Source organism: Hevea brasiliensis, chromosome 13 (genome assembly GCF_030052815.1).
Source record: "Hevea brasiliensis isolate MT/VB/25A 57/8 chromosome 13, ASM3005281v1, whole genome shotgun sequence".
NCBI classification, from domain to species: Eukaryota; Viridiplantae; Streptophyta; class Magnoliopsida; order Malpighiales; family Euphorbiaceae; genus Hevea; species Hevea brasiliensis.
This window is the reverse complement of record NC_079505.1, coordinates 87,178,456-87,191,545: the sequence shown is the minus strand read 5'-3', so window position 1 is coordinate 87,191,545 and position 13,090 is coordinate 87,178,456. Positions and strand designations below refer to the sequence as shown.

General features: G+C 34.3%; 2 protein-coding genes across 6 annotated transcripts; one reads left to right on the top strand and one right to left on the bottom strand.

Moving 5' to 3' along the window:
* Window positions 1-853: 853 nt before the first annotated feature.
* On the top strand, window positions 854-1,997 carry LOC110658388 (heavy metal-associated isoprenylated plant protein 39). Of its 2 annotated transcripts, none has more exons than XM_021815968.2 (3): window positions 854-1,069; window positions 1,249-1,327; window positions 1,453-1,997. In XM_021815968.2, exons 1-3 carry the CDS (start codon window positions 1,061-1,063, stop codon window positions 1,680-1,682), a joined length of 318 nt encoding a protein of 105 aa, XP_021671660.2. In that variant the 5' UTR covers window positions 854-1,060; the 3' UTR covers window positions 1,683-1,997. The 2 variants fall into 2 exon arrangements, with proteins under 2 accessions (XP_021671660.2, XP_021671659.2); XM_021815967.2 differs by having other exon boundaries at window positions 858-1,069; window positions 1,246-1,327.
* LOC110658387 (pentatricopeptide repeat-containing protein At3g60050) lies at window positions 1,891-12,319 on the bottom strand. 4 transcript variants are annotated; one of them, XR_009142670.1, is made up of 5 exons: window positions 10,350-12,319; window positions 9,154-9,444; window positions 8,634-8,878; window positions 3,429-4,331; window positions 1,891-3,163 (listed from the first exon to the last, which is right to left on the bottom strand). XR_009142670.1 is itself a non-coding variant. In XM_058132723.1 (2 exons), the coding sequence occupies exon 2, from the start codon at window positions 11,938-11,940 to the stop codon at window positions 10,501-10,503; it is 1,440 nt and encodes a 479-aa protein (XP_057988706.1). In that variant the 5' UTR covers window positions 11,941-11,983; window positions 12,211-12,314; the 3' UTR covers window positions 10,322-10,500. The 4 variants fall into 4 exon arrangements, 1 of the variants encoding a protein (XP_057988706.1); XR_009142671.1 differs by having other exon boundaries at window positions 9,154-9,317; XR_009142672.1 differs by lacking the exon at window positions 9,154-9,444.
* Window positions 12,320-13,090: the final 771 nt, after the last annotated feature.

Below are 13,090 nucleotides of genomic sequence, written 5' to 3'. Positions count from 1 at the left end.
TTTCCAATTTTAAAATTATGAAAATAATATTTCAATGAATAAATGAACACTTAATGAAAATAATAATCACGTATTTTTTTTTCAGATTTAATTAGATTAAAATTATAATGTGTAAAATGTATTTGATATTTGATTCTAAATTAATATTAACAATTAATTTAAGGGCTTAAAAAAATGCTTTAGTGGAGAATACTCTCATTTTGCATCGTTTTACAAATAGCCAAATTACATTGTCAACCATTACTATGATATAAATCATATATATATAAATAATTTTTTTTTCTCTGTTAAATTGGTGACTTAAATAATTTACTTATAAATTAAAATGCCCAAAATAATGTGGGTTATTTATAGAATTATAGTTGTATTTTTGGTTTTCCTTCATGGAATATATAATTATCTCTAAATAATTAATGTACTGGTAAGCAAACCACATAAGTTAAATCCACATAGAATGGGTACATTTATTAAAGAATAGAAATTAATGGAAGTGACTGGTGTTGACTGCTTCAGTAGGGGATGTTCTTTGTCTGCAATGGTGTCTACTTTTTCATTAATTGAGAGAATCTTTCAACAAATTAAATACTGAATTCACCGTCATCAAATCTATACTTCATCCTCAATAATTAAGCTTTTATTTTTCACCTTTTGCATAGAAAAATCAAATTGTAGAGATTTTTTCTTTGATTTTTTTTTCTCCAGAAAATAAAAGGTTTTCGTATTCAAATCATATTTTTATATGATACATTTTATTATAGATTTAAATCCTGAAATAGTTTCTATTTTAGTAATAGAGTTAAATTACAAACAACTCCATTGAAATAAAATAATTTCACCAATAAGGCGGCTGAAACTGGTCATAATGACAGCGTTGGCCTTGTGAAGGAGTGGCATATGGCCACATTCTCTACGATAGCTTCCGCCTCCACCTGTAGACTGTACGGTGCAAATGAACTTCTCGTACGTCTCAGCCTTTTAAAAGGGCCACAGAGAGAGCACTCAAAAAAAATTCATTCATTTTTCTCACTTTCTTCAAACTTCATATCATTCCCCTCTTCTCATGGCTCAGGTACATGCCCTCTTCTCTATTTTCTGCCCCTTGAATAATATATAATTCTGTTAATTTTCTTCCAGTAACTTGTTTAATGCAAAGCTTTTGTAAGAAATTTATAAGAAAGATGATAATATATATATATATATATATTTTCTGTTCTTCTGTCTAATTTCTCTGGTGGGATTTTGTAGCAGAAGGCAGTGTTAAAGGTCTTGACCATGACCGATGATAAGACTAAGCAGAAGGCCATAGAAGCTGCTGCTGATATTTTTGGTATAGATTCTGTATTTTTGTTTTTTTAAATTTCTTAAGCTAAGACTTTTGCACTCATTTATTTTTCCATAGAAGAATATAGATCACGATGTGTCAGATTCATATTAAAAGATTGATAATAACAGGAATTGATTCGATTGCCGCGGATCTGAAGGAACAAAAGCTAACAGTGATAGGGATAATGGATCCAGTTGCAGTGGTCAAGAAGTTGAAGAAAGTAGGGAAAGTGGACATAATTTCAGTTGGCCCAGCCAAAGAAGAAAAGAAAGAAGAGAAAAAAGAAGAGAAGAAAGAGGAAAAGAAGGAAGAGAAGAAAGAAGAGAAGAAAGAAGAAAAGAAAGAGGAAAAGAAGTGACCCATTTTTCACTTGCTATAAATTATTCAAGTTTTTAAGAGAACTTTGTCCATTAAAGATCCCTTTCTTTATTTTCACATGGTTTTCAGGAATCTATGGGTACAAATATATTTCAGCAAATAGTACAAGGAGTGTTAGTTTAGGGTGAGCCTGCTTTCCTGCATGTTTTCACATGGTAGTAGTGCTAGCTCTCATGGGTTTTTGTCCATTTTCACTTTTTTTTTTTTTTTGGCAATAAACTAGCAAATGTAATTTCAATTTTAAAATGTCAGCAATGTAACTAAGAAATGTAATTGGCCTTTTGTCCGTTTTAAATTGGTTAGAATTGACTGTAAAGAATTCATTGAGGGTCTTGCAGAAATGTAACAAAACGAATGAAAAATGGGGTTAGAAAAGAGAGTTAAGGGGTTTCCCATTCCTATTAGTTAAGGGGTCACTGTCCTTTCTAAACGAAAGCACACAAAATTCTGCATGCACCGACGAATTCCTCACCAGAAAGGAAATAAGCAATTGCGTCACTTGTTATCCTGAAGCTTCTTTCAGGTCAGGTCACTTAAACCACAATCAATATTCTAATAAGCTATTCGTCATCCTTTTTTTTTTTTTTCCTAGTTAGTACAATTTGAAAGCAACAAATTAGGCAGATGTCGCCTCATGCAATAGCCATCCACCCAACGGGAGGCTGTTCCTAGATCTTTACCAACTCAAAATTCCAGATATCTTAGCTCTGACAAGTGAATAGTGATGATGATTTTAATATTTTACTGCTTTTTGGTTAGTCATTAGATTCACAAATCACCAGTCTATTCGCCCTAATTAATTTCTGAAGTTTCAGCATATTCCAGGTCACAGTATATCCAAAATCAAAATTAAAATTAAACTAAAATTAATCAATTTTGAACTATATTGAAACTAATCGATGTGATTACAAGTTAAAATCATTTAAAGAAAATAATACTCATCAAATTTGATTAAAATTGAAACTGAACATGACTTCAACATTTATTGGTCGATTGACCAAATCTAGAAAAAATGTATAAATTCACCTCAATTGCTTAAACATTCAGTGAAACATCATATTTAATACGAATAAATTCAACATCTTAATAAATATAATGACCAAATGCTAATATAATATTATATACTTTAAAAAATGGAGTGAATTAAACTCTTCTCCAATTCAAATCAAGAGCGAGGAAAGGAGAACCATTTTCAATATGAAAAGGGCAGAGAAAGGAATTTGCATTTGTCTTTGTTAGGCTAAAACTTTATATGTAGTGGGCCATTAAGCATGACAATTGAAAAGAAGCCATCGAATGGTAGTAGAATGCTTGGCTGGGAGTTCACGATAATGGCTAGCATGGACACGGCATTGGCAACCCCCATTTTCAAACTCTTGGCCAGTGAGCTTTATGAAAAGCATGCTGACCTTGGATTTCCATTCCCCCAAACAAAATGACAAATTCATCAAATACCAATACCTGAGAACAATATAAAATTTCTTGTTTTCTCATTTTGGGAAAATTATCAGGAACAATATACATCTGCTATTCATGTGAGAAAATGAGAATGCAACTATTTTACCTCATCATTTTTGCTAATTTATGTAAATACTATAATGGATGAAAATTACAGCTAAAGATGACATGAAACAAAGAATAAAACGATAACAACACATGCCTTTCGTAAGATTTAGAACAATAACAGAAAGAAATAGTTTATCTTGACAGTGGGAAGAATTCATACCTGGAGCAATCATGGCCGACAAAGCCAAGCAAATTGCAGATCATAGAACTATCCACTTCGCCATATCTATTAGGCTGCACTTAATGGTGATAAATTTGCAAAGTGATGTTACTTGATAAGCTCTATAGGGTGTTTACAATCATATGAAGCCTGTCGGTTAGTCTGTTAGTTTCACAAATGCAAAAGATATCAAGACTGCACCAGATATTAGTAATAGGGGACAATGAAGTCAAGCATGTACTACTTGAATATTTAGCGTCGCACTTCAGAAGTATTATGTTGTATTCAGTAAATAAAGTTTTACCAATATCTTGAGCATTCTCCTCTAACTAGGGCCAGATCTCCAATACATAAAATCTCCTGCTTCTCAACAGATCAGAAAAGTTGTTGAAAATTAAATTCAAGGTGTCATTCTGGATTCTGGAAGTCTTCATTGTGTACAGCTTGTTGCATAATAAAAGAATAAGTTGATGAAGGACTTAGGGTCAAAGTGAAAGACAGATTGAAGTAGGGCTGCTCATTGCTACATATGGATGATGCTGGCAAAACCTGAACACTGATAGTGAGTCTGTTCTCAGAAACTATGCTCATAGTGCTGGACTTTGGAAAGAATGACATCACAACACAGCACCATAGAGAATTACAGCAGCAGAAAGTATCATGGTGGAAAAGGAAAAGAAAAACAGTGGGATGCTAATCCCACGAGCATCCATCTGCATATGTTTGCTGACTTCTAAGAGACTTTATTAAGGTTACGAGAACAAAACCATAAACTGGACAAGCTTACAACCTCAGCTTTGATGTCCATCAAGAAGCTCTCAGTTTCTACCTTCTACGTAAGCCTAAAGTCTTTTTCACTATGCAATTCCTTCAAAGTGGTTCAGACTTCAGATGAAAAGGAACCTGCATAGATATTAGAAAGAATCAAAGAAAGGTTATTGATCATTTTATCTTCAGCCTCTTTCCTAAATGCCCCTTCTTTCTTTAGCAACTACAGAAGTGTATACTCAAATAATGTATTCCTTTCCCCCAAATCTATCTCATATTACTAAATTTTACTGATCAGGTAGCTTTAAGAAAGATAAATTCAAGATGAAGTAACTGAAACACATGAAAAACATATAAGCTAACATAATTACCAGCACAATGGCGTATAGAGCTGACCGGACCAGGTCAATGGTTCTGGTCTTTGAATTGGACAAGGACCGGAGGGGGTAGGCGGGCCGGTTATGGTTCCCGCTCTCTTGAACTAGAACTGGCCCAATTTTTTTTTTTTAAACATTTTTACTGTAACACCCTCCCGGTAGCAACTCCGTACATTCTACTGTTCCGGTGACCGGTATCGGTCCGGACAGCTAGAACGTCCGGAAAAATATTTAAACTAAAGTCAGGAACCATAATTAACTCAGATATTAATAAGAAAAATTTAGTAAAAATTTTAGAAATAAAATACAACCAAGTTAAATGAGCTGGTGCCAAAGCGATGGGTAACCCAGAGGAAAGTTACGGTTCTTGCAACTAGGAGCCCTAGACCCGGGGGAAAAATTATAAAATAATTTTTGGGGCTCCAGAGAAGGGTCATTGAGGTTCCTATGGCATTAGAATGTCAAGAAAATATTTAGAAAAATTTTTCAATCGGTACAGACAATTTTGACCCGTTAAGCCAAACGGAGGGCATTTTTGTCATTTCGCTTTCAGAGGTGATTTTTGGCCGACTTGTCCAGTTGAGTAAATAATTATTATGACATAAAATATGAATTAATGTTGATGAAAAATTTATTTAAAGTTAGTAGAAAAGAAAAGAAAAGAAAAATCAATATAATGCAAATTATGACATCATTATGATGTCATTTACAAGTTCCCACCAATCACATTTAAACAACCACTTAATTAACTAATAAAAAGAGATAATTGAGACAAAAGAAATCAAAATACCATCTGCTCTTCCTCACCCAAAAATGTTACACTCTCTCCCAAACCCATTCCTCCATGGAAGCTTAATGGAAGCTTTAGACAACCCACCAAATCACTTTGAAACCACAACCTTGCTTCACTAAAAATTGATTTTGCAACTTGAACAACCTCTAGCCAGCAAAAAGAAGAAGAAAGAAGGGATTTTTGGAGACTTGGAAAAGTTAGCAAAAGAGGTTAGTGCCCAATTTATTCTCTCTCACTCAATTCATGTTTAAGAACATGATTTAAGTTGAAATTGTAAGTTTAATGTATAAATTGAACTTTGAGAACTTGGAGACTTGAACAAAAATTAGGGTTTGCTTATGAAATGATGAGTGAACATTCTAATGGTCAATTAGTGACTATTTGAGGTAAGTTGACCATAATTTGAAGTGAACTAGAGTGTTACAAACTGAAATGGTATGCTGCCTAGTGAGGGCAGCAGGTGAGGCTGTGATTCCAGCCCACTTGGACAGCCATAACTTTGGCTGTGTAGATTCAATTGGTATTTGGCCAATTGGACATGAAACTAGACACATAATGACACAATTTTGCTGAAGAAACCATGCCCAAAAGACCAAAGCAAGTGGACCAAAAACTGGCCCCAATCCGGATACCCTGCAATCAAATTCTGCAGGATGACCTGTTCATTTGGCCATAACTCACTGTAGAATGGTCCAATTGACCTGAAATTTTTACAGCAACAAGATAAGATATAGACAAACAACTTTCATGAAGAAACCTACCCCAAATTATGACCAGAACCTATCCAACAAGGCAGTGGCAGTCACTGTTCACTGCACTGTAGATATGGTCAATTCTGCAGTTTTGCAATCTAGCCAGCTGTGGTTTTTGAACCATATCTGGAGCTACAAAACTCCAAATCGAGTGATTCAAAAAAAGAAATTCAACTAGACAAAATAAGGAACAACTTTCATGTTTACCATTTCCTCAAATTTCCACTGTAACAGTCACTAATGGAATAGTAAAGTTGGGGTACAAAAACTGAAAATTCTGCCCCCTTAGTGCTAAGCTTAGAAATGGTATTGGTGATTAATTCCAACAAGTTTTAAATGCAAAATGTGGTACATTGGGAGTGTTAAAACCAATGCACCTATTTTCTATCCAAAAGTCAACATTTTTGTTGACTAATGAAGTGAATAGTAACACTAAAACTTGAAATTCAAAAATTGAAGAATTCAAAAGTATCAATGCCCTAGTATACCTAACAAGATTGGTTTGGATAGTTTGGTATGCCAATAGGGTTCAGTTAGCAGTACTGCACATGGCATTATGCCATTTTGTGATTTTATGGCTTTTAGCCATTTTGACATTGTGTTGAGACTTGGCCTCGTGCCTCATATTATTTACAACTTGTTAGCTGTTCTGTTGCACGCCGGGAGATACATATGTGACCGATGGTATGACGGCCCGAGGTACTTGATACCCAGTGCCAGTTTACCCGTTTATCCAGTCCAGTCGTTCAGTATAGGTTACTTGGGCAATCAAAAGAATGAAAGGGGACAAAGTTAACGAAATAAATGAATATAACAAACACAAAAAAATAAGACATATACATTCAATACATATTTATTTTCTGTTATTTCCTGTTATTTTATTATTGCACCACTAAGCATTATTGCTTAGCGCGTTACTTTTGCCACGCGTAGGTTCTGGAGATACTGATCGAGAGCCCAGTAGACCGCAGACTGGGTGAGACCGTCCTGCAGCTCTACATAGTGTCCGTGTCACCTCACCATCCACAGTGCATTGGTAGGACACTAGGTTTCATTTTGGTATTTTGTAACTAACTTTTATTTTTTCATATGTAATTGAACTTATGTAATGTATTTTGATTTTCATGTAAATAATGAGAATTGTGTTTGTGAATGGAAAAGTGAATGTTTATCTGTGTTTTATACATGATTACCACTTGAAATGATTGATTGAGAAATGTTGTTGAAAAATATTGAGTTTGAGATTTTGATATTGGAGTTTGAGAGTGATGAGATATGAATATTGGAAGTGTTTTTAACAGGTTCCGAAGAACTGTTTTCCCCATTTTTAGCCGGCACTCTGTCGGATTTTCTACAAAATTTTCGGAACCTCAAATAAATAATAATTTTGATAAATAGCTTAAATAAATTATATTTCATAAATTATATTCAAAATTACGATAAAATATAATTAACGTAAAATAGAGTGTGCCGGTACACCGTGTGACATATCTTACCCGGATATACTGTAGACGGGTAAGGGGTGTCACATTTACTATATTATATGGATGATTTTAAACATCTTTAATTCTTGGACCATTATCAAATAAGTTTAATTCTCAGATCATTATCAAATAAAGTACATAATAATTTTTATAACTTTTTGAAGTTAATTAGCATATTTTAGATTTTTAAGTTTAATTTCAAATTTTAAAAATTCTATTTTTTAAACATTTTTCTGAGATTATGTAGATAAGTTTGAGAATTTTGATCATTGTTTTGAATTTTGAAATAAAATTAATTAGTATATTTCAGATTTTTAGGTTTGATTTGAAATTTTTTAAAATTATAATTTTTAACAATTTTCCTAACTTCTGCAGATGATTGTGAGCATTTTTAATTTTTGGATCATTCTCAAATAAGCAATACGATGATTTGAATAGGAACCGGAATTGAAACCGTCTTGAACCGGACCAGTCCGAAGTCTAACCGAAATCAACAAAAACCAGAATCACTTTTAAACCAGCCCAGAACTGTGAATGAACAAGAACCGGTTCGAACCAGCTACTCAAGGGCCAACTCCAGTTCAACCTAGACAAGGGCCAGGAATCACTGATTCCGAGCCAGAACCAAACCAGAACTGGCCCTTGGCCAGTTCTAATGGCATATATTGCAAAATAATTACTGAATATGGGTGTCCGCATCTGTAGGAGTTATATAATAGGACCGGGAAGATGGAACTTCATGGAGAATTGCCAACATCTTCCAATAATTGCAGCTTAAAGAAGACAAGGCTCTTCAGTTACTCTCGTCATTTGTATCAACAACATAGTTCTTTCTTGAATTAACTGTTTCAGAGTTGGGGAAAATTAAAAATATAAAGTATTTTTCTAGTTGCTTCCACCAAAAAGTTCAAGTATAGAATTTAGAACCTTGCACTGCCATAAGCCTCTGCTCATTTCAAGAAAATCTTAAATCTTGAGATCTTCATTTATCAGAGATTCAAATTCAGGAAAAACAATGAAGAAGGATTTACCGAAGATCTCTAAATTAGTTTCACTATGCCTCTGTTCTCAGTGCCAACATCATCACCATTTGGCATTTAGTGCATCCTCATTCCATCTCTCTGACAAATAGCAACTGCAAAACCAATGCTGAAACAGCTATTATTACAATGACATTGCAACCCTTAATCCATACATTGCTGCACCTTGCCTCCAAGGGCGCAACCACAAACTTTTCTATTGTCACTTTTTCTTCCATTCCTTAGCCCTGCTTAGACTTTCAGAGAGAAAAAGGAGGGGCAAAAAAAAATAAAAAAATGCAAAACAGATAAATAGTTACAAAATGAGCGCAGTATGTCACTATGTCAATGATCCAGCAAAAAAATCTAAGATCCAAGTGGAAATAGAGTCAGCTAAGTAAAACTTTCTTAAAGAAAAGCAAAAGTAAGTAGTACGCACAGAACACTTTAAACAATGCAGGCACATAGATTTAGTTTAACTTATCAGGCAGAAGTTTAGAAACAACTTGTGAACCTAAAGTATGTGGCTAACCAGCCAAGCAGCGATAAAAGGAGACACATGCTATAGATCGACCAAACAGCGCACTTTTGCTCCTGTTAGAGGGGAGATATCAAATTGATGGAATGGCAAAACACATCCTTAAACATTCGGTTGAACTTTTCCCTTGCAGTTCTTGAATCTTCTAAGCATGTAGGCTCCATGCCCAAAAAGGAAAGGAAAAGTAAGCATAATCTAGTGAACAGAATCCCATCACTCACTAAGAATTGGGCATGAAGTTGAAGAATGAAAAACCTCTAATTGCTGCTGGAGAAAAGCAAGAAGCTAAAAAAAAAAGGATAAGCAAAACTAGCAAACAACAATAGTTGATAATTGATAGTAATCTCCATCTTATAACATGTAGCATCCACCAGTCAGGCCAACATCAAAACTATACAAAGAATTACAAAAGGCAACATATCTTGAGTTTTTCTCATGGGACTACGTAAGCCAAATTCTTATTTTTATTATTTCACAACAAGATGCAAGGCCAAAAAGGCTTAGCATTAGCCATTAATTACAAAAGAAATTTAGCATCCCAACTTTTAATATGTAACTTATAAGATCGATATATAATGATATTGCCTAGTAGAAGGGCGTAGTCACTTTCTATCCATACGAGACATTGGGAGACTAAGTTTAGTGGAATCTAAAAGAACATAAACTATCTAAATGCTTCAAAAGAGAAGGTCACTGTAAATTTTTGGACCATATTTTATCACCAAATTTTTCTCCAAATATTTATCAATTCATGCCAACTGCTTTCTAAACTCAAAAGCAATCATTCCATCTATTACCATATTTTTTACCCCTTTTGAGAAAATTGATCGACAATGCACATGATGACAGTAAAATTTCAAAATCCACATTCAATAACAAACAATTTTTATCCTCAGCTTTTGGTGGAAATTTACTAAAAAGCATGATGTGTTATCATAATTAAAGATGTTACAGAAACATGTCAGTACTTTAATAAAGGTAGTACACAAGTATTTTGAACACCAAAGCAAGAAGATTATGAGAAGTAGATGATCCATACAACTATATCTCACTAGTTGCTCCACAAAAATTCTCAAAATGACTTTACTCAAGGAAGGGCAAAAGAAAAGGTCGGAAACAAAAAAAAAATTGCTTTCTTTTTCTATTCCAGTTACACTCTATGAAAAAAGAATGACAAGGTTAAAAATTACCCTTTCAATTTCCAGGACATCTATTAAAGGCAGCAGGTACAAGATGTCAACCACCTATGAGTATTATACCAGTGAAGTTACAGATTAAAATTCTCCATTGTAGACGAAGTTACAGATTAAAATTCTCCATTGTAGACGGTCTATTACTTCATCATCTCCTATATCCCTTGAACTTTGAGACTAGATGGACATTATGCCCTTTCTCTATCATCTGTCTTATTACTTTACGAGCTTCAGAAAGCTTTCCAGCATTTCGCAAATTGCTCACTAGGGTACTGTACACAAGAAAATTAGGATTACATCCTCTAGATTCCATTTCCTTGAGCATGGAGCAGGCCTCCTCAAACCTCCCTGCCATACAAAACCCCCGTATCACAGAATTATAGGTAAATACGTTTGGTAACTGGCCCATTGCTATCATCTCATCAAACAATGCCAGAGCCTTTTCAAGCGCACCACCCACTATGCATCCAGTGATCATCACAGTGTAACAAACAACATCGGGCATGCATCCATTTTTTATCATTTCATCAAAGAAGTACTTGCAGGCTTCTAAATTCCCAGCTCGGCTCAATCCATCAATCAAAGTAGTGAAGTGAAGAACACTGGGATCAAAACCGATTTCCTTCATATGATTCAGAAGATTAAGTGCAGCAAGTGGCTTGTCCCCTTTACCAAGAACATGGAGAAGGATATTATAAGTATGAAAATCAGGTGAAAATCCACTCCTGCCCATTTCATCAAGCAATCTATTAAACTGATCCAACTTCCCCAATCTATACTTTGCATACATAAGAATATTATAAGTTAGAATATCTGGGGAATGACCCTCAACTAGCATTTGCTGATGTACCCACTCAATCAACTTGTAGTGATGAACCACAAAAAGAGAATATAGGATTGCGTTGTAAGAATGTTTGAAAGGCCTATAATTGAATTTCTTTGATTTAATGAACCTCTCCACAACTTTCCTAGCCAATCCTGCCTCACCACAAGTACAGATCAATATGTTAAATGTCCGTGCTGTAGTTGGGAATCCATTCTCAACCATCTCATCAAGCAATCTCCACATTGCCTTGAACTCCTCACATTCTGCTAATATCTTCATTATCAAATGATACGTATTTGCCGTATGCCTGTAATTTTCCTGTTGACCAGACCACAAGAAAAAAGTATAGCCTAATACAGCAGACCTTTCCTTATTCTCATAATTTATGTTCTTCAAAATTCCCACAAGGACTTCCCTGACAAGGAGCCCCGATACCTTTATATGCAACTCATTTAGAGCTGCTTTTGCATCGAAGCCAAGGCCATCTTGGCGTAGAATATCAAGAACTCTTGCTGCATCGCTCCTCACGTTCTCAAAAAAACGCTGCCTAAGGGAGAATCGCTCCTCATTATGGCTTCCATATCCAGAAGAATCAAAATCTGAATATCCCCACACTCTCTTCAAGGGTTCCTCAACGTACTGAAATCCATTATCACTTCTATCACTATCAAAACTATAGTCACACAATTTTCTCGAAATGAACGAGCTAAACGATAACTTATAGAGAACCATCCTTGCACCAAAAAAAGCTACAGTGTTCATTGTTCGAGTCTATTAGACCCATTATCTCCGTAACCTAGAAGTACTGAACAAATCCAATAAAAACACCAACAGATTGGCGTTTTTAGACGCAAATAGCTCAACAGACCTTATAAAATCGAATTGAAAGATACCCATTAAATTGGAAAAACCCAATTGCACAAATTCGCTTTATTTGAACCGGAAATGTTCATTGAATAGACGTGCTACTTGGTTAATTTTACCGATTTGACCAGAGAGAACTTCTAAGAAATAAGCAGACTTAGGAGTTACCTGGTACAAGGAAGTCTGTCAGTGTCCAGCGTTCTTAAGCTGCCTCAAGTCATGCCCGGAGTTGAGTGCTTGTGTTTCTGTAAGGGTTTTAATACGAAAGTATGTAAGCGAAGTGGCCAAGGTATAAACCCAGCCCAGGTGCGAGGGCAATCTTGTGTTTTCAAGGAACAGAATACTCTTGGCGAAGGCTAATCAATTAACGCCACGTAAATAAAGTATTTTCTTAAAAATGTTTTTTTTAGAACAATAATAGGATTTTTCACAATTCATTGGCAATGTTGTTTATAAAAATCCTTCATATAATGTTTGAATTGTATTAAAAAAATCTTTATAAAAGTTACCAATTTAGGTGTATTATATTTTGCTGATTTAATGTATTTTATTAGAATTTTTTTAAAAATTATAAAATAGCTAATTTAATTTTAATTGAGTTAGATAAATTAAAAAAATAACAGATAAATGACATAAGTAGGAATCAAAAATAGATGGTAAAGCAAATAAATGGCACAAGTAGGAATCTAAAATGGAAAGTAAAACAAAACTTCTCCATCCAATATAATTAAACTCTCACTTCATGTATCAGCGTGGTATTGCACTATAATTTATGCATTAAATTTTACCTATCACAGTAATTTATTTTTCTTAATTTATAAAGTCTAGTCAGTATAGAAGTTATTGGAAGCGAAAAATATCTTAAACTTAATCCATGCAACAGTTCAGTTAATAACTATTATATTCGTTTTTCTCATCTTTCACAAGGAAACTTTCACTATCATTTCTATCACATAAACCCGATAAACCATGATTTGGGTTTGAAATTTGATCTTTTTCCGCTAGTTTATTTATGTTGACTCGTGTAGCTCAAAATGAACATTGATTT